At 36.5% G+C, this 27282-nt stretch overlaps 1 protein-coding gene across 1 annotated transcript; it reads right to left on the minus strand.

The window, feature by feature from the left end:
- Positions 1 to 746: 746 nt before the first annotated feature.
- LOC131981108 (polypyrimidine tract-binding protein 2-like) lies at positions 747 to 27022 on the minus strand. The gene is made up of 17 exons (XM_059345410.1): positions 26934 to 27022; positions 24135 to 24156; positions 23729 to 23780; positions 23467 to 23630; positions 22606 to 22677; positions 22440 to 22511; positions 21720 to 21878; positions 20867 to 20977; positions 19278 to 19446; positions 15634 to 15711; positions 12514 to 12626; positions 5912 to 5945; positions 3879 to 3971; positions 2661 to 2777; positions 2196 to 2295; positions 1604 to 1681; positions 747 to 1495 (listed from the first exon to the last, which is right to left on the minus strand). The coding sequence occupies exons 1-17, from the start codon at positions 26939 to 26941 to the stop codon at positions 1366 to 1368; spliced, it is 1572 nt and encodes a 523-aa protein (XP_059201393.1). The 5' UTR covers positions 26942 to 27022; the 3' UTR covers positions 747 to 1365.
- Positions 27023 to 27282: the final 260 nt, after the last annotated feature.

Raw genomic sequence — 27282 nt, forward strand, 5'->3', positions numbered from 1 at the left:
GAAAAGGATGAATGATGAGGTGGTGATGATGGAATCAGAGATGCTGGAGTTTCTACCACAGAGAAGACTGGTGTTGTGATGGGTCGGTGGTTCAAGTAGCGACACAGTGTACACAGTGTAAAGAGAAACACTAATTACAGAAACCTAATCCTCAACAGAAAATCCAAGGAAAAAGAGACCACTACCATACTGACAGGTGACAGAAGATAACAGAAAAAAAGACTGTTTGCACATGATTAAGATTAAATTAAAAATTAAATCTACCCCTGCTTTAAAGAGTTTGACAGCCCTCTGGTAGAAGGCTTCAGCAGCCCCTTTCACACAGATTCTGCCATATACAATGTGTGTGTGTGTGTGTGTGTGTGTGTGTGTGTGTGTGTGTGTGTGTATGCGTTTGTGTGTGTGTGTGAAAGTACATTTACTCAAGTACTGTGCTTAAGTACAATTTTGTGGTACTTGTACTTTACTTTGAGTATTTAATTTGATGTAACTTTATACTTCTACTCCACTACATTTAGCTGACAGCTAAAGCTTTTCAGTGTGAGATTTAACATAAAAACATGATCAATTTAAAGTGATTAGACATGTTTTTTAATTAAACCCCATAACAGTATATTTAGTTAAAATGAGCCCTATCTTAAGAAAATTAAAATGCTACATTAATACAAATTATCTAATATATTTGGAATATATTTAACAGTCTGAGTGGGTCCATTCTGCATAACGAGTACTTTTACCTTTGATACTTTTGTACTTCAGTTAGTTTTATATGCAGGAGTTTTACTTGTAGTGGAGTAATTTCACAGTGTGGTAGTAGTACTTTTACTGTACTTTACATGTCGATTTGTTTATTTTAATACTTTCCACTGGCGGCTTACTGGCAGAACAACTGTGTGAAAGGAGCTCCTGACGGCTGTGGTTGGTAAAGTCACGTTTAAATCACTACAGCAAGGAGAAAAGAAAGAAATTAAACCACAGGAGATAAACAAAAAACAGTATTTTCCGCTGGTGTTTAGATTATTAGGATGCTCTATATTTGGAATTTGTAAACTTTGAAAAACTGCCTTTATGCCCGGACACATGATGTATGCATGCTTCTACTGGCTACGAAAATTAGTTTTTGTTTTTACTATTTGGATTTTCTCAATATTTTAACTGAAAACTATCTCCAATGTTTCACTTTGAAGCTGTAGACACTGGAGGAGATTTCAGTGATGACATCACGACTTAATTAAAGCTTTGGGGACAGCGCAGAAGAGGTTAACAGAAGATGTAAAAAAAAGAAAAAAGAAAAGAAGAAGACGTATGGTAGTGACTCTCTCGCTCGTCATGTGTATCTTCAGGTTTAGGAGTCAGGTGGGAGGGTTAGATGGTCGACTTGGAGAAGGAAACTTTCAGGTGGTGGTTCCCTCCCATGTCGTAGTTGTGGAGGTCCATCAGAGTCTGGATGGCCTCCTCCACTGAAGTCATCTGGATCAGGGCCATCTTACGGTCCCTGACGAGGACGGAGACAAACAGGTCAATATTATAGAAAGTAGCTATAACTAAAGTTCATGTATCAGAGATATAAAAGCCAAAGAGCTTCTAATAAAGAGCTTCTTACTGGAAGAACTTGAAGGCCTTAACGGTTCCTCCACTGTTGGAGAACAGGAGACGTAGATCATCCTCTCCAACTCCTTCCCTGGATACACAAAGGAAAACTATCATTACTTAAAGCTGAAATGACAAGACAAAAATGACTAAAAAAAGACACAAAATGACCAAAAAAGACACAAATTGACCACAAAATGATTAAAAAAAAGACACAAAATGACCACAAAATGATAAAAAAAAGACACAAAATGACCACAAAATGATAAAAAAAAGACACAAAATTACCAAAAAAGACACAAAATTACCAAAAAAAGACACAAAATGACCAGAAAAAGACACAAAATGACAAAAAAAAACAGAAAATGACAAAAAAAAACAGAAAATGACAAAAAAAGACATTAAATGTCCAAAAAGACACTAAAACACATTAACACATGAACACTTTAACACAGTGGTTTGATTTGGCGACCCCCAGAAATCATCTCGCGACCCCAACTGGGGTCGGGACCCCGAGGTTGAGAATAGCTGACTTAAAGCAAAGCAGCTGAAGCCAAAGTGATGCCTTCACTGACTGAACACAGAAGTTAAATGTGTTGTACTACCGGACGTTGGAGAGGTGAAGCGTTGCAGACGGAGGAAAGATGTTCTGGAAATTTTTGGATCCTGGCTTCTTAAAGCGGTGAAGTGGTGAGCCAGAAAAGTCTGTCCAACAGAAACAAAACATTATTTTTGACTCAATAAAACACCAAAGAAGAAGTCAACATCTGTAAAGTCTTTTGTTTGATCATTGTAGTTCAGTGGAGCAGCACTCCATATAAATATAAGATATGAAAACAAACTGCTTTATTCAGGAAATGAGTCACAAAATGAGTAGAACATATAGTAAAGACATTGTCAAGGGTAGAAATAATCATTTTTAACCTGTAAACATCTCCAACTTCACCTCTAGATACTCAGTGAGCCTGAGGAAGAATCATTTTACTGCTTTTCAGTTTCCAGCTGTGCTAACCTAATATCATGACCACTTAATTGATAATAATTTCAAAGATATGCAGTAAAGCTCTCACCTTTAGTCAGCAGCTGGTCGTCCAGTCCTTCTCGGGGCAGAGCCACAGTTTGATGTTTAGACAGAGTCACTCTCATCACTTTACCAAACACCTTCTGACCGTTCAAGTGGCTCATAGCTAGGAAAAATAAAATAAAAAGTGATAAGTCTAAGAACATTTGCTGATACAGAACATCAGGCTGATACATCAATCAATCATTTCTCATCCATAAAATGATTTTAGGGTGAAAAAACGTATGGAGCAAAATGGTCAAAAAGTGAACCTTAACATACTATTCTGATTCTACAGCAGCATTTTTATTGAATTATTCACTTATATATACATATATACACACTACTGGTGGTAAAGTTTTAGAACACACCAACTTTTCCAGAATTTAATTGAAAATGATGCAGTTTAATGTCTCAGTGTACTCTGAAATTAATGCACATTTGCAACATTTAAAATTCTTTATTGAGCATGATAGTGTTTTGAAAGTAAAAAAAAGATTCAAAATCACATTTTATGTTGGACTAAAGGACTAAAAAAAGACACAAAATGACCAAAAAAAGACACAGAATGACAAAAAAAGACACCAAGACACAAAATGACCAAAAAAAAAAAGACACAAAATGACCAAAAAAAAGACACAAAATGACCAAAAAAAAGACACAAAATGACCAAAAAAAGACACAAAATGACCAAAAAAAAGACACAAAATGACCAAAAAAAGACACAAAATGACTAACAAAAGACATGAAAAGAATTAAAAAATGGACAAAATAGCCCAAGACTCCATAGAGGTAAATTGTTAACCCACTTCTTGTTCCCAGAAAAAGGCCTACTTGTATAATTCTGAAATGTTCATTTGACTTGAACTGCTTGAATTTCAATAAAAAACTGGAAAAATTGGGGTGTTCTAAAACTTTTGACCGGTAGTGTATACATATATATATACTTTATATATATATATATATATATATATATATATATATACACATACTTGGTGCAACTGCACCAATGAATTGCACCAAATCCACCAGACTTTATATGTGAAAGCAACCTTATTTTCAGGTCAAAACACACTCCTGAAAACAGTACAAACATGATATTCCATTTCTTATGATATATCCTCCTAATTCCTACACACTGGCCCATTAAACAGTCACGTCTGATTTTTAAATATAAAGTCATCACGTCTAAATACTGACGACTGATGCTGCTAGGATTAAAACTCACCCAGCTGAGCCTGGTTGCCGTCAGACAGCTGGATCAGAGCACTGTCCTTCTTGTTGTACAGGATCTTCACCCTCTGGACATCACCATACACTCCTATGGGGAGAGAGAGAGCGAGAGAGGCAGACCAAGACAGGGAGAGAGAGAGAGAGAGAGAGAGAGAGAGAGAGAGAGAGAGAGAGAGAGAGAGAGAGAGCAGGGTGGAGGAGAAGATGAGGAGGACAGAACAGACAGAGCAGGAGAGATGGAGCCGACGAAGATAAAAAAAGGAAGAGGTGTGAAGGATGGAAGGAATAAAGTTAGTGCTAGAAAGACAAAAGAAAAGATGGAATCTTCCCATTTGACTTCCAATAGAAACTCAATTAAACCTTCTGTATAAGCGAGTGGTTTAATATTAGGACTGTTAAGCAGTGAGACACCTCAGACGACACCTGAAACTGAGCGGTGGTTCAGAAATCCAGTTGAAGATTGGTGATTAAATGTAAAAACATAAATGGAAAGTGTAAAAAAAAAGAGATACCTTCTACAAAACCTTTTAGAAGGTGTAAAGTTTTAGTTTGGCATGTTACTTTATGATATACAGTTATGGAAATAAATATATGACCACCCTTTCTTCAATTTCTTGTTCATTTTAATGCCTGGTACATTACTTGGACATATATAATGATAACTAAAATAGCCCAAAAGAGTTTAATTTAAGAGCTGATATAGGGCTGTGCCATATCGTATCGTTCACAATAATATCAGTATTTCATTTTTTAATGGGTAAAGAAATTCATATCATGATATTGGCAACGTTCCTACTTCTTGATGTCGTGGTTAAAGTTGTTTTAATCACAAAAAGCTACTTACTCCCTGTTGCTAAACACATGCAGCTTTCAAAATAAGAGCACAGTGTGTTAAGAGAATCCACCACAGAATTTACAAGAAGTCTGTCAAAATAAGATGCCTTAAATAAAACATATAATAACCTTTATTCTCCTTCACCAAATTTAATTAAAATATGCCCCCGGAACCTCTAAATATATATTTTTTTAATTATTTGCTCATATTCAAGAGTAAATGTTTTTGTTCAAACTCTTCAAACTACATTTTAGATTTTTAATTATTTATACAGACTAAAAAAAATAATCATATCTTTCTTTTTAAGTATTTCCTAATATCGTCAATATCGTTTTCACAAAAATAGCCTGCAATATCGTGATATTCTTTTAGGGCCATATCGCCCAGCCCTAAGCTAATATCTAGACATTTTCCATGGTTTTCTTGAAAATAACCCAAACCTTAATCAAGAAAACCATGTTAAATGTCTAGATATCAGCTCTTAAATTAAACTCTTATGGGCTATTTTTGTTGTTATCATTATATTTGTCCAAACAAATGTACCTTTAGTTGTACCAGGCATTAAAATAAACAAGAAATTGAAGAAAACAATGGCGGTCTAACAATATTTTCCATGACTGCAAGTCTGCTAGAATTAAAACTTTTCTACCTCATGTGTTTATTTTGCAGACTGGGCACTGAATCAACCTCGCTCCTTCTCTTCCTCTAAACATTTTGGATCCTCGTCAGTTTTGTTGGGCTCAAATCAAGTCTTTTGTTGTGCGATGCAAACTGCAGCTGTCTCACATCAAAATGTGATCAGCATTATTGTATCTGCAGCTTTTATTGTGAAGCAGCTGCAGGTGCAGGGTAACCGCGCTGCTGAAACACTGTTGTTTCCTTACAATCAAGAATAGAAATGTAGATTTGGAGGTTTCACACGATACTTTCATTAGAACAACACATGAATGATTGTGGTGAGCGATAAACTGAGCAAACAGACAACCTCCCAGACTCACTTTTCTTTCAAAGTAGAGACAGAACAAAGACTTTAACTCTGTAGAATATACAGTTTAATAATAGAGGTTGGAGGCTTGGAGATACAGAAAGATACAGAGGAATAGAATAGCGTGTCCACGACATCACTGAGGAAGTGAACAAAATTGGATTAACAGAGAGAGATATACAGATAGAATAGTAGAGGTTGAACATACCGAAGAGGGTAAAGAGACTTTGAGGCGTGACCATCTTTAGAGAGAGAGACCGCAGAGCAGAGGACAGGAAGAGGAGGAGCAGAGGAGGAGGAAGAGGAGAGACGAAGGTAGAGATCAGACCGCCCAGCGTTGGACGAGGGGGGAGGTGGTGGTTTCCATGATGATGAGGGGTGGAGCAAAGGTGGAGGAGGAGCACGAGGGAGTAGGGGGTTTGGTTAAAGGGGGTCAAAACGGCAAAACCCAGAGTCGGGTTAGACCGGATTCAGACAAGAAGTGAAGAGAGGGAAAGGAGGTGAATGTACATAAGAAGGGAGGATTTATAAAAAGGGAGGTGTTCAACATTAAAGGAGGTTTGTCCAAAAATGGAGAGAAAATAAATGTGTGAAGGGAGGAGCAGAGGAGGGAAGAAAGGAGGCGGGGAAGGGAGAAAGGAGGAGAGGAGGACAAAAACCAAAGCAGAGGTCAGTAAACAGAGCATCAGTGGAACATCAACGGAGTCTGAATGATTGCTGCTTCGATTCCACACACACACACACACACACACACACACACACACACTCTCACACACACACACACACACACACACACACTCTCACACACACACACACTTCTTCCAGGTCTGTTATCGCATGTACATTCCCTGCTGGATGCATTTTATCAGTGAGGAGAAGAACGGATGTGAGGAGGAAGGCAGAATAAATAAATTCAGGAATGGAGAAATGAATAAAGCATGAAATAAAATAAGTGAATGAAAAAGTGAGTGGCAGGAGATATCAAATCAAACAGGGGGGGTGGGGTGGGTGTGTGTGTGTGAAATAACTAGTGTCTGTGACTCAACAATATATAAACAATGCAACTTTAATGTGTTTTTAAGGTTCCAGCATCCAACAACATCAGTGTTGTCATGGTATTTAAAGCAATCACCTTTAACCCATTGAGGCCTAAAACTTCCTGTAAAACCTCTGGGCGATTTTAAAATCAGCCCCTAAAACCTGAAGTTTTTCTGGAAATTCAACAGAAGTGTCAACGCTTCTACTAAATAATAGATTTTTCAGCCTCTGTAGCAGACAGAAAACTGCTCAGTGTTGACCAATTATTCCTAAACATTTAATCCAAATGGCTATAATTTAATGGTTTGATTCTGCAAACTGTCTTTTTAATTTGGAATTTCCTGTTTCAAAAAGTATTTGAGAGCTTATACAAATACTACAAAACAACGTATCCGCTTTCCAGGCTTCAATGGGTTAAATGGGACACTCAGTATTCTGTGCTAACAGGGTTCAAAAGGGCTAAAGCTTCAGTTTGTTACATGATAATTTATACTGCCTTTAAAATCATATCTATATATACACAGCGTGTAGGTGGGTAGACTACATTCTCACTGATTTACCATCTGTGCAAAGAAGGAAATGTGATTTCCACTCAGAGAGATTGTCTGCAACAAAAGAAGGTGTTCAACCAGCCAGAAGTTTGGTGCATATCTGTGACCATTGCTACATCAAATATAAACTAAAAAAAGTTTGTCTTGTCCAGCATAAATAATGGAAAATAATGGACATTATGGATGGGTGAAACCTGCCAACTCAAGCATCTATTAATTAATTAACGATCAATTATTATTAAGTGTTTTTATACGTAGCCCAGTATGAATGAAAACATGCATACATGGGCAAAATAAAAGATCTATATACAGTACTGTGCAACAGCCTGTTTTGATAACAGACGCTTTTATTTTGAAAGGACGATCATGGCCCCCGAAGAGGCATGAGGTTAGTTTTCACAGTAATCTTCATATTTAAATGTGTTTTGTTTTAAAAATTGAATGTGATCGACCAAAGTTTTAATGAATATTAATGCATCATCGTTTAATTATTCCCACCCCTAATGCAGCTATTCTCAACCTTGGGGTCGGGACCCCAATTGGGGTCGCGAGATGATTTCTGGGGGTCGCCAAATCATTTTGGAAGTCAGCTCTGTCTCCACTGTGTTAAAGTGTTCATGTGTTATTGTGTTTTAGTCTTTTTGGTCACTTAATGTTTTTTTTTGTTGTCATTTTGTGTTTTTTTTGGTAATTTTGTGTTTTTTTTTTATTATTTTCTGGTCAATTTGTGTCTTTTTTTGGTAATTTTGTTTCCTTTTTTTTGTCATTTTGTGTCTTTTTTTGTCATTTCATGTCTTTTTCTTTTCTTTTTTGGGTCATTTAGTGTCTTTTTTGGGTCTTTTGGTCATTTTGTGTCTTTTTTGGTCATTTTGTGTCTTTTTTTGATTATTTTCTGGTCAATTTGTGTCTTTTTTGGTAATTTTGTTTCCTTTTTTTGGTCATTTTGTGTCTTTTTTTTAGTCATTTTGTGTCTTTTTTTTGTATTTTTCTTTTCTTTTTTGGGTCATTTTGTGTCTTTTTTGGGTCATTTAGTGTCTTCTTGGTCATTTTAAGTCTTTTTTTTTGGTCATTTTGAGTCTTTTTTTGGTCATTTTGTGCCTTCTTGGTAATTTTCTTTTTTGGGTGATCTGAACTGTGTGTGTGAGATTGTGTTCAGTGAGCGGGGGTTGCGGACAACATGCATGTTAAATTGGGGGTCGCGACTCAAAAAGGTTGAGAACTACTGCCCTAATGGACATCATATCACAGATGTTTTATTTCAAAATGTCTTGTACTTAATCCACAACTTCAGCAATCTGAACTTAAACTGTGAAAAATGTCTTGAAGTTTGAAGTGTTTTTTGCTACACTACCTGGAATACGGTAAGTGTAGTGTATTAAACTGACTAAAATCTGACCACAGATTCATTCTGTCCATTTGATGACACAGTTGAGAAAGGATGAAGGAGTGACTGAAACTATTCCCTGGATAAAAAACACTCACAACACGACTCACACCACAGCTGACCACTGCCTAGCCACTGGCTAGTACTGAGCACACCCCAATGTAGTAGTCTAGACGGATTTCAGAATAAAGGCCTTCTATAAGAAGTGAGGAGCATTTATGGGTACAAGTCAGGAACCGGCCTACCTTACATATCTCAAGGGTGCTGAGTCCAAAAAAAATGGTTCCCAAGCGAAATTTTGAGTTTTTGACCTTCTAATTTGTATCAAATGGCCACCAAATTGCCCATCTTGCTCAGTCGTTGGACCATTTCCCCTTAGTTTTTTTGTAAGTAGGCAATCAAAGATGAGGAAATTAAGTTTCTGGATCTATAGTCTAGAGTCAGAGCAAGGATATAGTGGAGGCTCAGTGTCTTTTTTATGTATTTATATATATGCAAAATACCAACTGGAACATTTAAAAGTGATATTGATTGAATATTTATGTCGGCCTTAAAAAAAACACACAAATAATGCTTAATTTCACCTTAAAAGTTGGTATTTTGCATATATATATACACATAAAAAGGCACTGAGCCTCCACTATATCCTTGCTCTGACCCTAGACTATAGATCCAGAAACTTAATTTCCTCATCTTTGATTGCCTACTTACAAAAAAACTAAGGGGAAATGGTCCAACGACCAACGGCCGCCATATTGATATGCAAATGAGAAGGTCAAAAACTCAAAATTTTGCTTGGGAACCATTTTTTTTGGATTCAGCACCCTTGAAATAAGTAAAGTAGGCTGGTTCGTGACTTGTACCCATAAATGCTCCTCACTTTCACTTTTTGGACAATTCCGTCTAGACTATATGGAGTGTACGGAGCTGCTGCTGCTTTTAAGGTGATAAGTTTCCAGAGAGAACGTATGTATGCTGCTACCAAACAGCTGTTCCACCAAGACTTCACCAGAAGGGGACAGAACTGGACTATGAAGCCCCTCCTCAACAAAGAGAGAGCGACAGAGAGAGACGGATTCTGACAGAGAGATGGAACACACAGGAACAGATACTGCAGATAAAGAGATATAAATGAAAGAGAAGGTGCACATTTAGAATAAGAGAGTTAAACTGAAAAACTGACAGAAGTACACAAGTATGTAGGTGTTCAGTTTAAAGAGAGAGAACCACAAAGAACTTTTAAGACTCGATATATAAAGATATAATGTGCACAAACAGAAAGGAAGTTGAAAAAGTTTAAAGACATTAAAAGTTTAGGACCTGTGACAATCCATGAAGAAGAAAGAATCAAACTGGAGAAAACACACCCACATAAACAAACACACACACAAACAAACAAACAAACGAGGGGTAATTCACAAGGCTGCCATTATTTTGCAAGTTAACAAAATTGTTGTCAAAATTTTGTATACCTTTTGTTATGCACATCAAAGGAAGTGCTCCGAGTTCAGTCTATCTATCTATATATACACTACCGGTCAAAAGTTTTAGAACAGCCCAATTTTTCCAGTTTTTTATTGAAATTCAAGCAGTTCAAGTCAAATGAACAGCTTGAAAGGGTCCAAAGGTAAGTGGTGAACTGCCAGAGGTAAATAAAAAAAGGTAAGCTTAACCAAAACTGGAAAATAATGTACATTTCAGAATTATACAAGTAGGCCTTTTTCAGGGAACAAGAAATGGGTTAACAACTTAACTCTATGGAGTCTTGGGCTATTTTGGCCATTTTTGAATTCTTTTCATGTCTTTGTAAGTCATTTTGTGTCTTTCTTTGGTCGTTTTGTGTCTTTTTTAGTAATTTTGTGTCTTTTTTTGTCATTTTGTGTCTTTTTTTGTCATTTTGTGTCTTTTTTTAGTCCTTTAGTCCAACATAAAATGTGATTTTTTTATCTTTTTTTTACTTTCAAAACACTATCATGCTCAATAAAGAATTTTAAATGTTGCAAATGTGCATTAATTTCAGGGTACACTGAGACATTAAACTGCATAATTTTCAATTAAATTCTGGAAAAGTTGGTGCGTTCTAAAACTTTTGACCAGTAGTGTATATATATAGCTTAGCTATCAAGCTTTTACATTTAGACGGGGGTTCTTATAAATGTGCTACTTAGGGAAAGTAAATAGAGAAAGGTTTGGAGAAGTGATACGCTTTAAGGTTAGGTGAGAGCAGGCTTTTAACCCTGCAGTGACCAGTGGGTGAAAGAGGTTAAAGCCAATAAAACTCTTAGGGTTTCTTTCTCTTTCATCAACAAATAATGACACAATAAGCCTTGACCTCTTGAACGGAGGGATGTCCCAACTATTCCATAAAGGGCCATGCTGCTGCATATTTTTTGTTCCAACCAATCAAGAGCACACCTGATTCGACTGATCAGCAGTTTGAATCTTGAGATCAGTTGATTAAATGATTAAAAAACAACAGTGCCTGTTGTGTTTCTGCTTGGTTGGAAGGAAAACCTGCAGCCACATTGTCCTTTCTGGAATAGTTTGGACATGCCTGTTTTAACAGATCAATAAGGGGTTTATTAGGTGACACCTCTTCCGGTGCCAGCAAATGTTTCCCCTCCATTTCAGAGATAAATTCCTCCCATTACTACTTCTCGCCAGATTGTGCAAACCTCAACTCAGCTACGGAAAATGTCGCACAGCATGAAAAACACACGTTGCAAATTATCCCAGATTAAACTCAGCGGCAATTTGTCACCGATTTTTGCAGACAAGGTCGACTAATTGTTGCACCTCTAATGGTATTTATTAGTGGTGTCAACAATAATCGATTCGGCGATGCATCGCAATGCGGGGCATGCACGATTCAGCATCGATGCGGCAAAGTGCCATAATCGATTATGTTTATTTCCTGTCCTCCAGTGGAAAGTTGTGGGGTACAGGGTGGGAATTTCACACTCTGGCCTTGATGCCCTATGAAAAAATGTTCAATTTACGGCCAAGGTGGCCTTTGCGCCCCGTCAAAGTTCCAGTAAACACAACGCTAACCCGACCCACTCCCGGATCAACACATGGCTCATTGAATATTCTAATGAGCCATGTGTTGATGCAGCACAGGTAAGCTAGCGGGACAAGCTGTTTTGACATGTTGTATGACTGAAGTATGTGGTAGTATTTGACAGAATTTTAAATTTATGTTTTTATAGAAAGTACTATTGTATATTGATAGGTAATTACCATTGTATTTGCCTATTTAAAGTCGACTCGTTAACGTTACATTTTTGCGTCATGAAAACTAGCGATAGCTAGCTAGTTTATAGCGCTAACGTCTTCCCTAGCTCAGGGACATTTAGCTGATGTAAATTCCACCTCAGCAGGTTCCTTTTTATGGCAGGAGGAGGCATTTCTCTTTCCTTACTCTTAGATGAACTCAGGCAGGAGATTCATTTTGCCATCTTTTAAAAATATAGCCAATAAAATCTGTTGTTATTAGGCCTATCTGACTGCTTGTATTGCCTCATGACTGATAAAAACTGTCCCTTGTTGTGTGCAGCAGAATTGTGATGCATCGCAATGCTTCGTAGAATCGAATTGAATCGGATCGTTACCTGGTGAATCGTAATCGAATTGTGAGGGCAGTGCCAATGCACACCCCTAGTATTTATACTACAAAGCCTACATCTAGGCAGAAGATGCATCCACACATACGCCCACACACCCACACAGGAACTCACACTACCATCAAATACAGAAAATCATCCAGTAGTGTCTGTTAAACAGTTGAAATGAGTGACTTGTGATACTTGTTCACAGATATGCTCATGGCTAGTGTACCTCTTCGTTTAGATTGGACGCCAGCAGGACTCCTGACACTCCGGACCCGGACAGAGCGACTCGACCAGCAGCTGCTGCCGCCGCTGCTGCAGCACTCAGAGGACTGATGGCTCCTGTTAGGAGAAAACAAGATAGAAAACAGGTCAGAGTCGAGACATGATACAGCAGCAGAGTAGATTAACCCTTAATAGGACCCTTTATCAGGCAAAGAACTGTATTTTGGTAACTTCAGGTAATATTTCGAGAAAAAAGTTGCAAATTTACTAGATTAAAGTGGCAAATCTACAAGAAAAAAAGTCGTAGATTTAAGAGATTTAAAGTGGCAAATCTGTGCGAAAAAAGTCCCAGATTTACGAGAAAAAAGTGACACTCATTGAAATACTTGCAAATTCCAAATTTCAACCCTAGAGAATATTGGAGGATATTACATACTGCCAGAATGTGTAAAATAATATTTTGAGAAAAAAGTTAACGAGATTAAAGTGGCAAATCTACGAGAAAAAAATGTGCAGATTTATGAGATTTAAAGTGGTGAATCTGGGAGAAAAAAGTTGCAGATTTATGAGAAAAAAGTGGGAAAAAAACAACTTTTTTCTCCCAGATTCACCACTTTAACCCTTAATAGGACACTCATTGAAATACATGCAAATTCCAAATTTCAACCCTAGAGAATATTGGAGGATATTACATACTGCCAGAATGTGTAAAAAAAAAAAACACACGAAAATAATATTTTGAGAAAAAAAGTTTACGAGATTAAAGTGGCAAATCTACGAGAAAAAAATGTGCAGATTTATGAGATTTAAAGTGGTGAATCTGGGAGAAAAAAAGTTGCTTTTTCCCCACTTTTTTCTCGTAAATCTGCAACTTTTTTGCAGCAGATTTCCAACTTTAAATCTCTTAAATCTGCGACTTTTTTGCAGCAGATTTCCAACTTTAAATCTCTTAAATCTGAAACTTTTTTGCAGCAGATTTCCAACTTTAAATCTCTTGAATCTGGAACTTTTTTTCTTGTAGACTTGCCACTTTAATCCAGTGAATTTGCAACTTTTTTCTCGAAATATTACCTGAAGTTACCAAATATAGTTCTTTGCCTGATAAAGGGTTAAAACCAATATAAACACCAACACAAGTGTTAACGCCAACTGCAGCAACAGAAGTGTAAACACTAGTGAAGTGACAACGAAGCTTCGTGAACCATTTGCTTTATTTTTTGACTGCACTAGATGGCAGTCTTGGCTTTAAAAAAGGCTCTAGCAATGGTAATTGAGTGTGTTTTCAGGCCTTTGTTGAAAAAAACAAAACATGTAGTGGGCAAAGAAAATAAAGAAAATGGTTCAGGAAGCTTCGTTGTCACTTCACTAGTAAACAGTCAATTAAAATAAATTTTTCTTAATTTTTACAGATTCCAAATGACAGAAATATTGTCAAAAGAAACGCAATACATATGGTTCGGTTCAACAATTACCTCAGTGCAACAGCATAAATGTGCATGCATAGAAATCAGAATATATATTAAAAAAAAAAGAGCAGGTAACTTTTTTTAAATCATTGTTTTTGCATTAAAATCCTTATCTTGGAAACATGCACTTGCTGCAGCACAAAATCTCCCACTGAGGCTCAGCAAAGCTGCTTAAGTCATGAACATTACAGAGTGTAATGCAGAAGCCTTTATTTAGACATAAGTAACTTGAAAACTGGTTTAAAAAGACTCAAATCCTTGATAATTTATTCATTTCCACCCAACTGTGTACTCAGTGTAATTAAGGATTATGCATTATCCAATTAAAATGTAATTATAACCTTAATTACATGCAAAGAGAACTTGACTGGCAGGATTTTCAGAGCTGATTATCTATTAACTGTCAGAATGCAACGATAATGTAATTTGTTTTATAGGCTTGGTTTCTTAATCACCATTAAATCTATAAAGCTAATACTGTAATAACACATAGGTATATGCTGTAATTCTGACAAAGTTGCAGCCACAAGAGGAACAAGAGTTATTGTGATATGAGGCCATGCATAAACAATTAAGCAAAAAAAGCAATTATTATTGTTATTATTCCAACTAATTATCTCATCTCATCCTGTTACATGTTAAATTCCATCAACACAGATTGAAAAAAACAAAACAGACTTTCTTTTAAAGGTTTTGAGAAGGAAAACAACAAACAAATTACAAACATTGCTGCATTATTTCTAACTAGAATGAAACATGAAGCCAACTATAAGATAACTAGGACTTCTGTAAACTTACTGCACTTTTTCTGCCAATACACAGAAAGTAAACTGATTCTTCCCCATATTGCCTTTTTCCCCACTACATAACGCTTTATATTAAGGTCCTTGTAATAACTATTAATTAACAAGTAATAAGGCCCTTGTAAGTCCTTACAAGATGCTTATTAACATTGCTGTGTGTTTATAAGCCTATATAAGTGTTAATAATGGCATTATAATACAGCTAATAGCAGGCTATAAGAGATGTATAATAAGAACATTAATAAAAGCCTCATGAGTATCTTATAATTCTTCATAATAGCATTAAACACCCATAACCCACCCATTATGTCTTTGCCATGCCTTTATTAATCTTTTGTTTGCTTAATGATGTTAAAATATACTTTATTGCTCATTTATTATAAGTTAACTATGCACTTGTTAACAGTTAACTATGCTTTTTGCAGCTAAAGGGATCTAAAGCGAGAACAATGCCTTATTACTTGTTAATTAATGGTTATTACAAGGACATTAATATAAAGCGTTACCCTTACTTCTTTTAATTTAAAGAAAACATACATTTTCTATCTGACATCAACATTTCTCATTACAATCTATTCAGGCTACTGACTTCTAGTAGACAAGCTGGGAAATATGTAGAAAAACAACATCAAAAAACCCACTGAACTGTATCCAGCCACTTACAAGAGGATTATACTCTCGCTATAATTAATCATAATAAGCCTCATCTTTTAATGAAGCTGTTGATGGAAAACTATTTTCTAGCTCTAGCACATTCCGATAAAAGCCATAAAAGGACATGACAAGAGAAAAAAGGGACACATCAGAGACAGAGTGATGGAAAAACTGAATGAAGAAAAAATAAAAGATAGGTACCTCCACCCTGCGAGAGGGAGAGAGAAGATGAGTAACCTCCTCCACTAGAGTAGGAAGCTAGAGCTCCGGATGGGGTACCTACAAGACAACGACAGCTACATTTACACCACAAAACAAAACTCTAACCTGCACCAAACACTGCAGTTATCACAAGACAGCAAACCAGCCTGAGTTAGTGAAATACTGAAACTATTTAAGCATTACACCATGAGTAAATATTGTCAATATGTACACCACCGGTCAAAAGTTTTAGAACAGCCCAATTTTTCCATTTTTTATTGAAATTCAAGCAGTTCAAGTCAAATGAACAGCTTGAAAGGGTCCAAAGGTAAGTGGTGAACTGCCAGAGGTAAATAAAAAAAGGTAAGCTTAACCAAAACTGGAAAATAATGTACATTTCAGAATTATACAAGTAGGCCTTTTTCAGGGAACAAGAAATGGGTTAACAACTTAACTCTATGGAGTCTTGGGCTATTTTGTCCATTTTTGAATTCTTTCCATGTCTTTGTAAGTCATTGTGTGTCTTTTTTTGGTCATTTTGTGTCTTTTGGTGTCTTTTTTGTCTTTTTTAGTCATTTTGTGTCTTTTTTTGGTCTTTTTTTTGGTCATTTTGTGTCTTTTTTTAGTCATTTTGTGTCTTTTGGTGTCTTTTATGGTCATTTTGTTTCTTTTTTTAGTCATTTTGTGTCTTTTAGTGTCTTTTTTTGTCATTTTGTGTCTTTTTTTAGTCATTTTGTGTCTTTTGGTGTCTTTTTTGTCTTTTGGTGTCTTTTTTTGTCATTTTGTGTCTTTTTTTGGTCTTTTTTTTGGTCATTTTGTGTCTTGTTTTAGTCATTTTGTATCTTTTGGTGTCTTTTTTGGTCATTTTGTGTCTTTTTTTGGTCATTTGTGTCTTTTTTTAGTCCTTTTGTGTCTTTTTTTTGTCACTTTGTGTCTTTTTTTAGTCATTTTGTGTCTTTTTTTAGTCATTTTGTGTCTTTTGGTGTCCTTTTTGGTCATTTTGTGTCGTTTTTTAGTCCTTTAGTCCAACATAAAATGTGATTTTGAATCTTTTTTTTACTTTCAAAACACTATCATGCTCAATAAAGAATTTTAAATGTTGCAAATGTGCATTAATTTCAGAGTACACTGAGACATTAAACTGCATCATTTTCAATTAAATTCTGGAAAAGTTGGTGTGTTCTAAAAAGCCGGTTTTAAAGAGGAAACAATATATTGTATCGCAATACTCACCATATCGCAAAGTTTTTAAAATCGTATCGTGACTCAAGTATTGAGATAAAATGGTATCATAGATAGATATACTTTATTTATCCCAAGCTGGGAAATTACAGATATCGTGGGGCCTCTGGGGATTCACACCTCTAGAAGATATCTGGCAAAGGGACCTCGGGCTGGATTAGACTCCAGGATTCCCAGACAATTGCATTTTTATCTGATCGGTATCAGCCGCTGAGCCGTATTGAGCCCATCCAATCCTCCGTCAGCTGTCACTGGTGTTTTTTCCCTGTTGAAGCTTTAATGCACAGCAACAGTCACCGTCTCTCAGCTCTCCTCCGCTCTGCTCAGCTCTGTGGGTGTGTGAGCAGGCAACACCAAGTCTTTGCTTATGTAATTGCCCTAATGTATGTGCACATTTAATTTCAGCTCAGTGTCTGATGCGTTTGCTGTCATCATTATTCTCAACCTTGGGTTCCTGACCCCAATTGGGGTCGCGAGATGATTTCTGGGGGTCGCCAAATCATTTTGGAAGTCAGTTCTGTCATTTCTTTTTTTTTTGATCATTTTGTGTCTTTTTTGTGTCTTTTTTGATCATTTTGTGTCTTTTTTTGGTCATTTTGTGGTCGATTGGTGCTTTTTTTGGTCATTTTGCTTCCTTTTTTGGTCATTTTGTGTCTTTTTTGTGTCATTTTGTGTCTGTTTTGTGTCATTTGTGTCTGTTTTTGGTCATTTTGTGTCATTTTTGTGTCATTTTGTGTCTTTTTTGTTTCATTTGTGTCTTTTTTGGTCATTTTGTGTCTGTTTTTGGTCATTTTGTGTCATTTTATGGTCAATTTGATTCTTTTTTGGGTAATTTTGTGTCTTTTCTGACAAATGCCAAAGTATCAAGTTATTACTTTCCAAGGAGTCTCTGCTGAGCTCTGTGGGTGTGAGAGAGCAGCAACACCAAGAACAGCAAATACACAGTCTTCGACTTTGCTTATGTAATTGCCCTAATGTATGTGCTCATTTAATTTCAGCTCAGTGTCTGATGCGTTTGCTGCCATCAGTGGTGCCACAGCCTCATGTTTGGGCTTGGAGGAGAAACAGACAGCAGGCAGCCCCGCAAGCTAAAAGAGTAACTTGTAATCCAAGAAAAATATGTGAAAATTATCCTTAGTTTCTTTTGTTCAGACAAGGGAAAGTAGGAGATGTTTTCTTTTAAAGATACGTCACAGAGATCAGCTGACACCTGAAGTTGTCAGTCGAAACATGTCAGGTAAAAAAACATCTACTTTCCCTTGTCTGAACAAAAGAAACTAAGGATAATATTCAGAAGGAGACAAAATTAATTTGCGGGAAGTAAAAGATGTGAAAGGTGAAAATTTAACTTTTCATTTTTTTTAGCTCAGTTAATATTTTCCTAGTGACCTTATGGTCTCAATCGCTATTTCAAGTCTTCTTAAATACAGCATGAATTTCATTTTGTAAATTGTTAAAAACACAGTAAAGCATTGTATGCTTTAAGGTGTGGGTTAGGGCAGCTGTTCTCAACCTTGGGGTCGGGACCCCATTTGGGGTCGTGAGATGATTTCTGGGGGTCGCCAAATCATTTTGGAAGTCAGCTCTGTCTCCACTGTGTTAAAGTGTTCATGTGTTAATGTGTTTTAGTCTTTTTGGTCATTTAATGTCTTTTTTTGGTCATTTTGTGTCTTTATTTGGTCATTTTGTGTCTTTTTCTTGTCATTTTGTGTCTTTTTTTGGTCATTTTGTTTCTTTTTTTGGTCATTTTGTGTCCTTTTTTTGGTCATTTTGTGTCTTTTTCTAGTCATTTTGTGTCTTTTTATGGTCATTTTGTTTCTTTTTTGGGTCATTTTGTGTCTTTTTGGTCATTTTGTTTCTTTTTTGGGTCATTTTGTGTCTTTTTTGGTCACTTTGTGTCTTTTTTGGTCATTTTGTTTCTTTTTTGGGTGATCTGACCTGTGCGTCTGAGATTATGTTCAGTGAGCGGGGGTCGTGGACAACATGCATGTTAAATTAGGGGTCGCGACTCAAAAAGGTTGAGAACTACTGTGTTAGGGTGTTATATGCTATGTTTCCCATTGCGCAGGCGGTGGCACTGTGCATGTTTTTGTGGGGTGAAATAGAAAAGGGGCTCCAGTTGTTGTCGTGGCCGAGAGAAGCTGAATAAAAGCTGGAAACCATTCAGTTGTCGTAGCGAACTAATATTGGTAGCAGAGGATGGCCGCCGGTAATTACAAAGTCCCACCGGCGTTTGGTGAGAAGAAATCTTATGAAAGCTGGAAAAATGAACAAAGATGATGGTATGACTACACTTCTCACAAAACTGGACTCTGTGTTCCTAAAAGAGGAAACGGACCAGTAATACGAGGCGTACATGGAGGTATGATGTAGATAAAAAAGATCCAGATGTATATATTTACCCAGTAAAGAATGATCCTTGTTGGCGGACTCTCCGTCTCCAGTAGGAAGGTCCGGTCTGGTGTAATCTCGACTCTTATCGTTGTTGTATTTGACGTTGAGGTTGACCAGTTTACTGAAGTCTATCCGCAGAGTGCAGCAGGAGTTATAGATGTTCTGCCCATCCAAGGACTGGAGGAGAAGAAGAATCATTAGTGTTAACCTTCTGTGACCCTGCGTCCTCATATGTGGACATTTCATTTTAGGTTTTATGGACCTTATACTTAATTCTGCTTAACTATAACATGTTGTCCTCAGTAGTACACACTCTAGAAAAAGCACAATACATCAATTAGTGTAAAAACCAGATGGCAGCACCTTGCTAAAGTCAATCAACAGCTTATCCCTAGACAAAAGTGGACCAGGTACAAAATCTGATCACATTTATGGTTAAAACTTGTTCATTTGTGCTTAATAATGTTTGTAGCTTGATATTCTGTGCAAGTTTGACTAGTTTTAGCATTAGCAACAAGCTACGACAATGCTAATCAGGAAGTACTCATTTGAGAACGAATAGACTTTTACTATCCAAAGAGAGGGAGTAAATGTAAGGAAATAAAAGTTTTATACACTGGTGAATTAATAAATGTTATACAGTAAAATTAACCGATTTGGGTTTTTTTTCAAAAACTACTTCCTGTTCAAAGACATTGCTTAGTTTTTGTACTTATGTCCTACAAATCCAAAATATCAAATATCTAGGAGAAACTAACAATACATACCAAACTAAAGCTTGGGTCTCAGGAGGTTAAATAATCTGAAAACAATATATCAGCTGTTAGTAGTATCTTGATACGGAGCTCTTGGATTTTTTTTTTTATCTCCAATAATATGGTCACCGATACAGACTAATTTTCCAGCAAGGCTTGTCTGGTTGAGCTTTAGTGCCAAGAATGTTGGAAAAGTTTTTTGAATTTTGGGCAAAATGAGACAGAAGACATCTGTTAATCCACCGAGATTGAATCTGAAATGTAAACAATTTCTTGTAAAGCAGAAGGTTACTGTTCTATCAAGCCGACATGACTCAGAGTGGACATGAGGGCATTAAAACCTGCTACTGCATGAGATAAAAACCAAAATTTGCTCTTTATAGTTACACAAGCAAAGAAAGAGAAGTTGTTTTGCCTGATATTGTCTAGAAAATCTACAGTAAACAGCTGTTTGTTCCACCAGGTCACTTTACTGGTTTATTTTCACCATTTCTGTTTACACCCGACCACATTAGGTCTTCTGTATTTTTTTAAATATTATATATGTCATATACCACTGATACTATACTGTTTATATCTCTGCATACATTTAAATATATTTATTCATTGATGTACATAACACTACATGCAACAACCTATTTAAAATGCTAAAATATATTTTCTCCAATGTGTAATACAAAATGCAAAGTACTTTCAGGAAAACTAAATTTATAATAAATCAAGTCACATCTTATCTTAAAGGCTGTGACTAGAATACTCTGTTTGGTTTTTAGAGAGAACAGTTAACTGGTCCCTCAACTGGTTTTCTAGTGGTTCCAGTGATTGTGTGAGTGGTTTCCTACCAGTTTAGCTTGTTGTGCGTTGACGGGGTCGCTGAACTGAAGAAGAGCCTGGAACTGGTTGTTCTTGGTGAAGGTGATAATCTTCATCACCGTCCCAAACTTACTGAAGATCTGCAAGAATCAAAGTGTCCGAAGACAATAACACTGAAACAGGCTTGTTTTAAATAACACTTCACCAAACTTCATTTTCAATATTCTAATTTAAAGTTATGTAGACACACAATGCAAACTTTTTTAAACTTGACTATGGAGCTGTGAATCTATACGGTGGATCTAGAGCAGCTATTCTCAACCTTGGGGTCGGGACCCCAATTGGGGTCGCGAGATGATTTCTGGGGGTCGCCAAATCAATTTGGAAGTCAGCTCTGTCTCCACTGTGTTAAAGTGTTCATGTGTTAATGTGTTTTGGTCTTTTTGGTCATTTAATGTCTTTTTTTTGGTCATTTTGTTTTTGTTTTTTTAGTAATTTTGTGTCTTTTTTGGTCATTCTGTGTCTTTTTTTAGTTATTTTGTGTCTTTTTTGGGGAAATTTTGTTTCTTTTTTGGGTAATTTTGTGCCTTTTTTTGGTCATTTTGTGTCTTTTTTGGTCATTCTGTGTCTTTTTTTGATCATTTGTGGTCAATTTGTGTCTTTTTTTGGTAATTTTGTTTCTTTTTTGGGTAATTTTGTGTCTTTTTTTGGTCATTTTGTGTCTTTTTTTTGGTCATTTTGTGTCTTTTCTGGGTGATCTGAACTGTGCGTGTGAAATTCTGTTCAGTGAGCGGGGGTCGCAGACAACATGCATGTTAAATTGGGGGTCGCGACTCAGAAAGGTTGAGAACAGCTGCTCTAGAGAACATGTTGAGGTTTAACCTGTTGTAGCACGTCCAGTGTGACGGGATAAAACATGTTGTCAATGATGATTCTCAGCACGGGGCTGGGGGGAGGAGCCAGGTCCAGGACTCCAGGGTCAGAGGACGGAGAGCTCCCATCCTGGACCGCTGACACTGCCTGTAACACTGCCTGGGCCCTCTGGGGGGACAGAAACAACAGTTGATATATGATGGAGGAAAGGTACATGTCCATAGATGATATTTTGGTATGATAGCCCATCCAAAGTGGCAGCTTTATGACAGTTATGAGCACATAAAGTTATACACCCCCTGCAATAAATAGGCCTCTAAACGCAGGGAGCATGTCCTGTTTTATGCTCATTTTAAGATCTTGACTCATATGTTATGAGGGCATGTTTGGTATCATTTTAAAGTCTACAATGCTAGCTTTCATTTAGACCTAGTTTTGGGCCTATCTAAAAAAAATATAAAGGTCACAGGTCAAAGGTCAAACTGTCTTAACAACTATTTTAAAACTATTTTCGCCTAAACTGTTGTCTTTTTTATAGCACTGTGAAATGTAGTAACAGCACTGACACAATTAAAACTAAAACTAAAATACTCACAGGACTGTAACAATTCAGGAAATGTATATTCTTCCCATAATATCCTACTATGAGGGATGAATATCTGTCTCAAAGTGGAACATGGGCCCAGGCGAGAACTGTCAATAACTACTAATTCTTTACTATGGGCATACCTGGTTCAGAGCTGAGTCTGTCTTCAGTTCCTTATGGTTAGAGTACTGGATGAAAACAGGAGTGTTTCTGACCTAAAAAGGATGAGATCCATATAAAACACAGGTCTGTTAGTAGCACTTACAACAAGAGAAATGATAGATATTGTGGATGGGTTGTATTTCAGACCTGGGGCGTGACAGCTGTGTAGTAGTTCACCATTGTGATGGCTGCTTCCTCTGTTCCCAACTCAAGAAAGGCCTGGAAAAACACAGCAATATTTAGCTTTATTACAATAACTCAACTCCAGGACGACGTCTGTCTCCTCTTTAGAAAATGAGAATATTATTGGCTGATGGAAAAGATAGTCTACACGGAATTGTCCAAAAAGTGAAAGTGAGGAGCATTTATGGGTACAAGTCAGGAACCGGCCTACTTTATTAAAAAATGGTTCCCAAGCGAAATTTTGAGTTTTTGACCTTCTCATTTGCATATCAAAATGGCGGCCAAATTGCCCATCTTGCTCAGTCGTTGGACTATTTCCCCTTAGTTTTTTTGTAAGTAGGCAATCAAAGATGAGGAAATTAAGTTTGCAAAATACCAACTCTTAAGGTGAAATTAAGCATTATTTGTGTCATTTTTTTAAGGCCGACATAAATATTCAATCAATATCACTTTTAAATGTTCCAGTTGGTATTTTGCATATATATATGCATAAAAAGACACTGAGCCTCCACTATATCCTTGCTCTGACTCTAGACTATAGATCCAGAAACTTAATTTCCTCATCTTGATTGCCTACTTACTAAAAAACTAAGGGGAAATGGTCCAATGACTGTGCAAGATGGGCAATTTGGTGGCCATTTGATACAAATTAGAAGGTCAAAAACTCAAATGTTCGTTTGGGAACCTTTTTTTTTTGGATTCAGCACCCTTGAAATAAGTAAAGTAGGCCGGTTCCTGACTTGTACCCACAAATGCTCCTCACTTCTTATAGAAGGCCTTTATTCTGAAATCCGTCTAGACTATGAGTTTTGTTTTGTACCTTACCTGATTTTTCCCCTTCAGCATCAGTATATTGGTGACCTTTCCAAAGGGCAGCCCCAAGGCAATGACTTCAGTCTCTGACACTTCGTTAGGAAGTTTCCTGATGTGGAGAACTCTGGAGGGAGGGGATTCATCCAGACGCTGTTTCTTACTGTCACTGCCGTTTGCTGGACATGATCACAGACAATAAAACAAATAAATTATCATATCAGTAGTTACAAATTGCACCTTTAAGTGATGATGGATTGTTCAGATTTATATTTACCGGTCATGGAGTTGGGGCTGCTACTGTACATGTTGAGCTCATCTGAGCCTCTCTGGAAAAACAAACAAACAAGAAAAAGTGACAATAAATTAAACTGATTTAAATTGCAACTTCTAACAAATCCAAAAAGATTACTAGACATCAAAGATTATCCTGAATAACCATCATTCATCTGAATAACCACAACATTTAGCAGCAAATAAGGACAAAATTTTAAATTACTTTGATGGTTTAATCTGTATCTTAATTAAATGTTACCTTCTGTCATGTATTACCATTCACAAAGCTTCCACAATCTTTTAAGCATGTTAACTCTAATGAAGTTTGTGTATCTTTTGTTTGTGTATGTATCTATCCAGTTATACTAAATTGCAATGACTGTCAATAAAAAAATAATTCTGCTTGCCTTCACACCAACCGCAACATCACTGCATGGAGAGAAAGCAGGGAGATGAAAAAGAAAAACCAAATAATGTTATTTCAACACACATATACCTTGGTAAATTTAACCCACGTATGCATAATTTTAAGTGCTCGCCCACCACTACAAACCGTGACAAAACCCAATCACATGTAAAAACACATTTTTCATTTCATTGCACACTGAATGGCATAATGGAGGCTAAGCTGCTATAAACACAATCTGAACACCTTAACAATATCACAGTTCAGTCGTACATAGGCATATTTTAAATTTTGTCAAAACAAATGCAAGAATGAAGCCATTCGGTTGCTTTTCAATGTATGTGACAAATGCTTTTTTGTCATTTTAATTACGGTTAAGAGTGTTTTTGCTATTTTGTCTTTTCTGCAGATATGGGAGATGTTTTAATGTTTAAGTCAACTTATTTCATAATGGAATAGCTAACAGTGTATACAGTATGTCACAGAGGTGGGAATCATGATTTGATATTATTGTGATTTCAGGCATTTTGCGATATGGTGAGTATTGCAATATAATATATTGCAATTTAACTGTTTAACTGCATTTCGTGTCCACAAAATTAAATTCAATCATCAATAATTGTTTTGTCAAATAAAAGAAAATTCACAGTCTATTCATCAGTAGTTAATGTGAAATTTTGATAGAATCTTAGCCGAACAGTGTCCGATTTGGGATACAGTTACGTTATATTGTATATCGTCACACTGTTAAAATAATCGCCTGAGTAATTTTTGGTCAAAATTGTTTTTTTGGCCTAAATCATCTCCTCATTGCCACCTATGGTAAAATCACCTCCATCCTCAGTTGATCACATCATGTGATTTTACCCCTTTAAGATAATGGCCTATGTCAAGTGTGTGACTAAAGCAGATTTATTATGTCTAAGTCAAAATAAAATGTGACTTAGGCAATTTTTTGAATATGCCTTTGTGACTTAAGCAAGATATGGTAACACTTTATTTTGAAGGTGTCTACATAAGAGTGACATGAGCGTGTCATAACCATGACATGGGATGTGTCATGAACATTAATGACACTTTGCAGTAACATCAATGTTCCTGATACTTGTCATGTCATGTTTCTGACAGGCTTGTGTCACTCTTGTGTAGACACCTTCAAAATAAAGTGTCATCATATCTTGCTTAAGTCACAAAGTCATGTTCAAAAAATTGTCATTTATTTCTCTTAAGTTACATAATTTACACACAGTGTTATTATTATCCTTTGTTACATCCTATTTGAGTGAAATGATCAATAAATGTCACTTGTTACACTTTTGGTGAAGTTTTTTGTGTTTCCTGCAAAACTTGAAAAAATGAGTTAGGCGATTATTTTAACAGGGTGACGAAATCGATATTCAGCATAAACATATTAGGATATTACTTCTCCAAAAAAAACCGGCAAAAAATACTGACAGTCCACCGGCTAAATATCGATATTTGGCGGCCATGAATCGATATCTCGATACTGTATCGATTTTCCCCACCTCTAATACGTCACCGGAGGTCGCGTGTAGCATTTGTCCCAGACAAAGGAGCCTTAACTGACAGGTGTGCGCACCATGTTGGTTATTATATTTATTACACTGCACCTGGTTTGATCCTCTAATGCTCATTGTCACCAGTTATTGTTTATAATACCGAAATTCAACCCGATTCCCTCTAATCGCTGGCTACATTAACCTAAAGTTAGCATTCATTTTACACACCTGCGTAGTTCTCAGCCTTTTTGAGTCGCGACCCCCAATTTAACATGCATGTTGTCCGCGACCCCCACTCACTGAACACAATCTCACACGCAGTTAAGATCACCCAAAAAAGAAACAAAATGACCAAAAAAAGGAATTAAAATGACCAAAAAAGACACAAAATGACCAAAAAATACAGAAAATGACACAAAAAAAGACACAAAATGACTAAAAAAGACACAAATTGACCACAAAATGACCAAAAAAAGACACAAAATGACTAAAAAAAAGACACAAAATGACCAAAAAGACACAAAATGACTAAAAAAAGACACAAAATGACCAGAAGACACAAAATGACCCCAAAAAGACACAAAATGACTAAAAAAAGACACAAAATGTCCAAAAAAAAGGAAACAAAATGACCAAAAAAGACACATATTGACCACAAAATGACCAAAAAGACACAAAATGTCCAAAAAAGGAAACAAAATGACCAAAAAAGACACATATTGACCACAAAATGACCAAAAAAAAGACACAAAATGACCAAAAAAAAGACACAAAATGACCAAAAAAAGAGACAAAATGACCAAGAAAAGACATTAAGTGACCAAAAAGACTAAAACACATGAACACATGAACACTTTAACACAGTGGAGACAGAGCTGACTTCCAAAATGATTTGGCGACCCCCAGAAATCATCTCGCGACCCCAATTGGGGTCCCGACCCCAAGGTTGAGAACAGCTGGTTTATGCAACATATAACATTGCCGAATTTAAAAGACCGATATGAAACATAAGAGATGCTCCTGAAACATCTTCTAGCACACCTTTAAGCTCCCCTGCTAGCAGCAGAGCTCCTGATTAGCATGTTTCCTGCAGGGGACGTGGTGCTGCTAGCTAGCTAGCTAGCTAACGTCATGTTCTTCGTTAACACTCCGTATTAAGGTTCGCAGCTGAGCTAACAGTTAGCATTAGCTTACACGAAGCGGCTCGTTCCGTCTGTGTCACATGCACATGTATGGAAAGTTTAAATACAGGCAGGAGTTGTAATACAAACAGATTTTACCCGTCCATTGCAGCTCTTTGTCCTCTTCTGTTGATATTTCAGCACGATTCGATGCCGGACAGTGTGAGCAAAATGGGCGTTCTTCTTCTGCTCGTCTGTTAATAACTAATGCGACCGACCAGTAGCGCTTGGTGCAATACCGCCACCTGCCGCATAGGAGAGGTACTACAGGTGGCGATAATACAGCAATTTATGATGGACGAAAAATGACATAGGCTAAGTATGAAAAAATAAATAAATAAATAGATAAATAAATAAATAAATAAATATGAAGAGAATAAATGTAGAAATAAATAAATAAATAAATATAAAGAGAATAAATGTAGAAATAAATGAATAAATATATAGA

Source organism: Centropristis striata, chromosome 11, assembly GCF_030273125.1.
Source record: "Centropristis striata isolate RG_2023a ecotype Rhode Island chromosome 11, C.striata_1.0, whole genome shotgun sequence".
Lineage (NCBI taxonomy): Eukaryota > Metazoa > Chordata > Actinopteri > Perciformes > Serranidae > Centropristis > Centropristis striata.

Excerpts from the sequence above, each read along its gene's own strand:
- LOC131981108 (XM_059345410.1), bottom strand. Across the intron at positions 15,712-19,277 it reads CAAGGATCATTCTTTACTGG|GTACCCCATCCGGAGCTCTA; the intron begins GTAAATATATAC and ends GTTGTCTTGTAG. Across the intron at positions 1,682-2,195 it reads CTTCACCTCTCCAACGTCCG|GGAAGGAGTTGGAGAGGATG; the intron begins GTAGTACAACAC and ends TTGTGTATCCAG.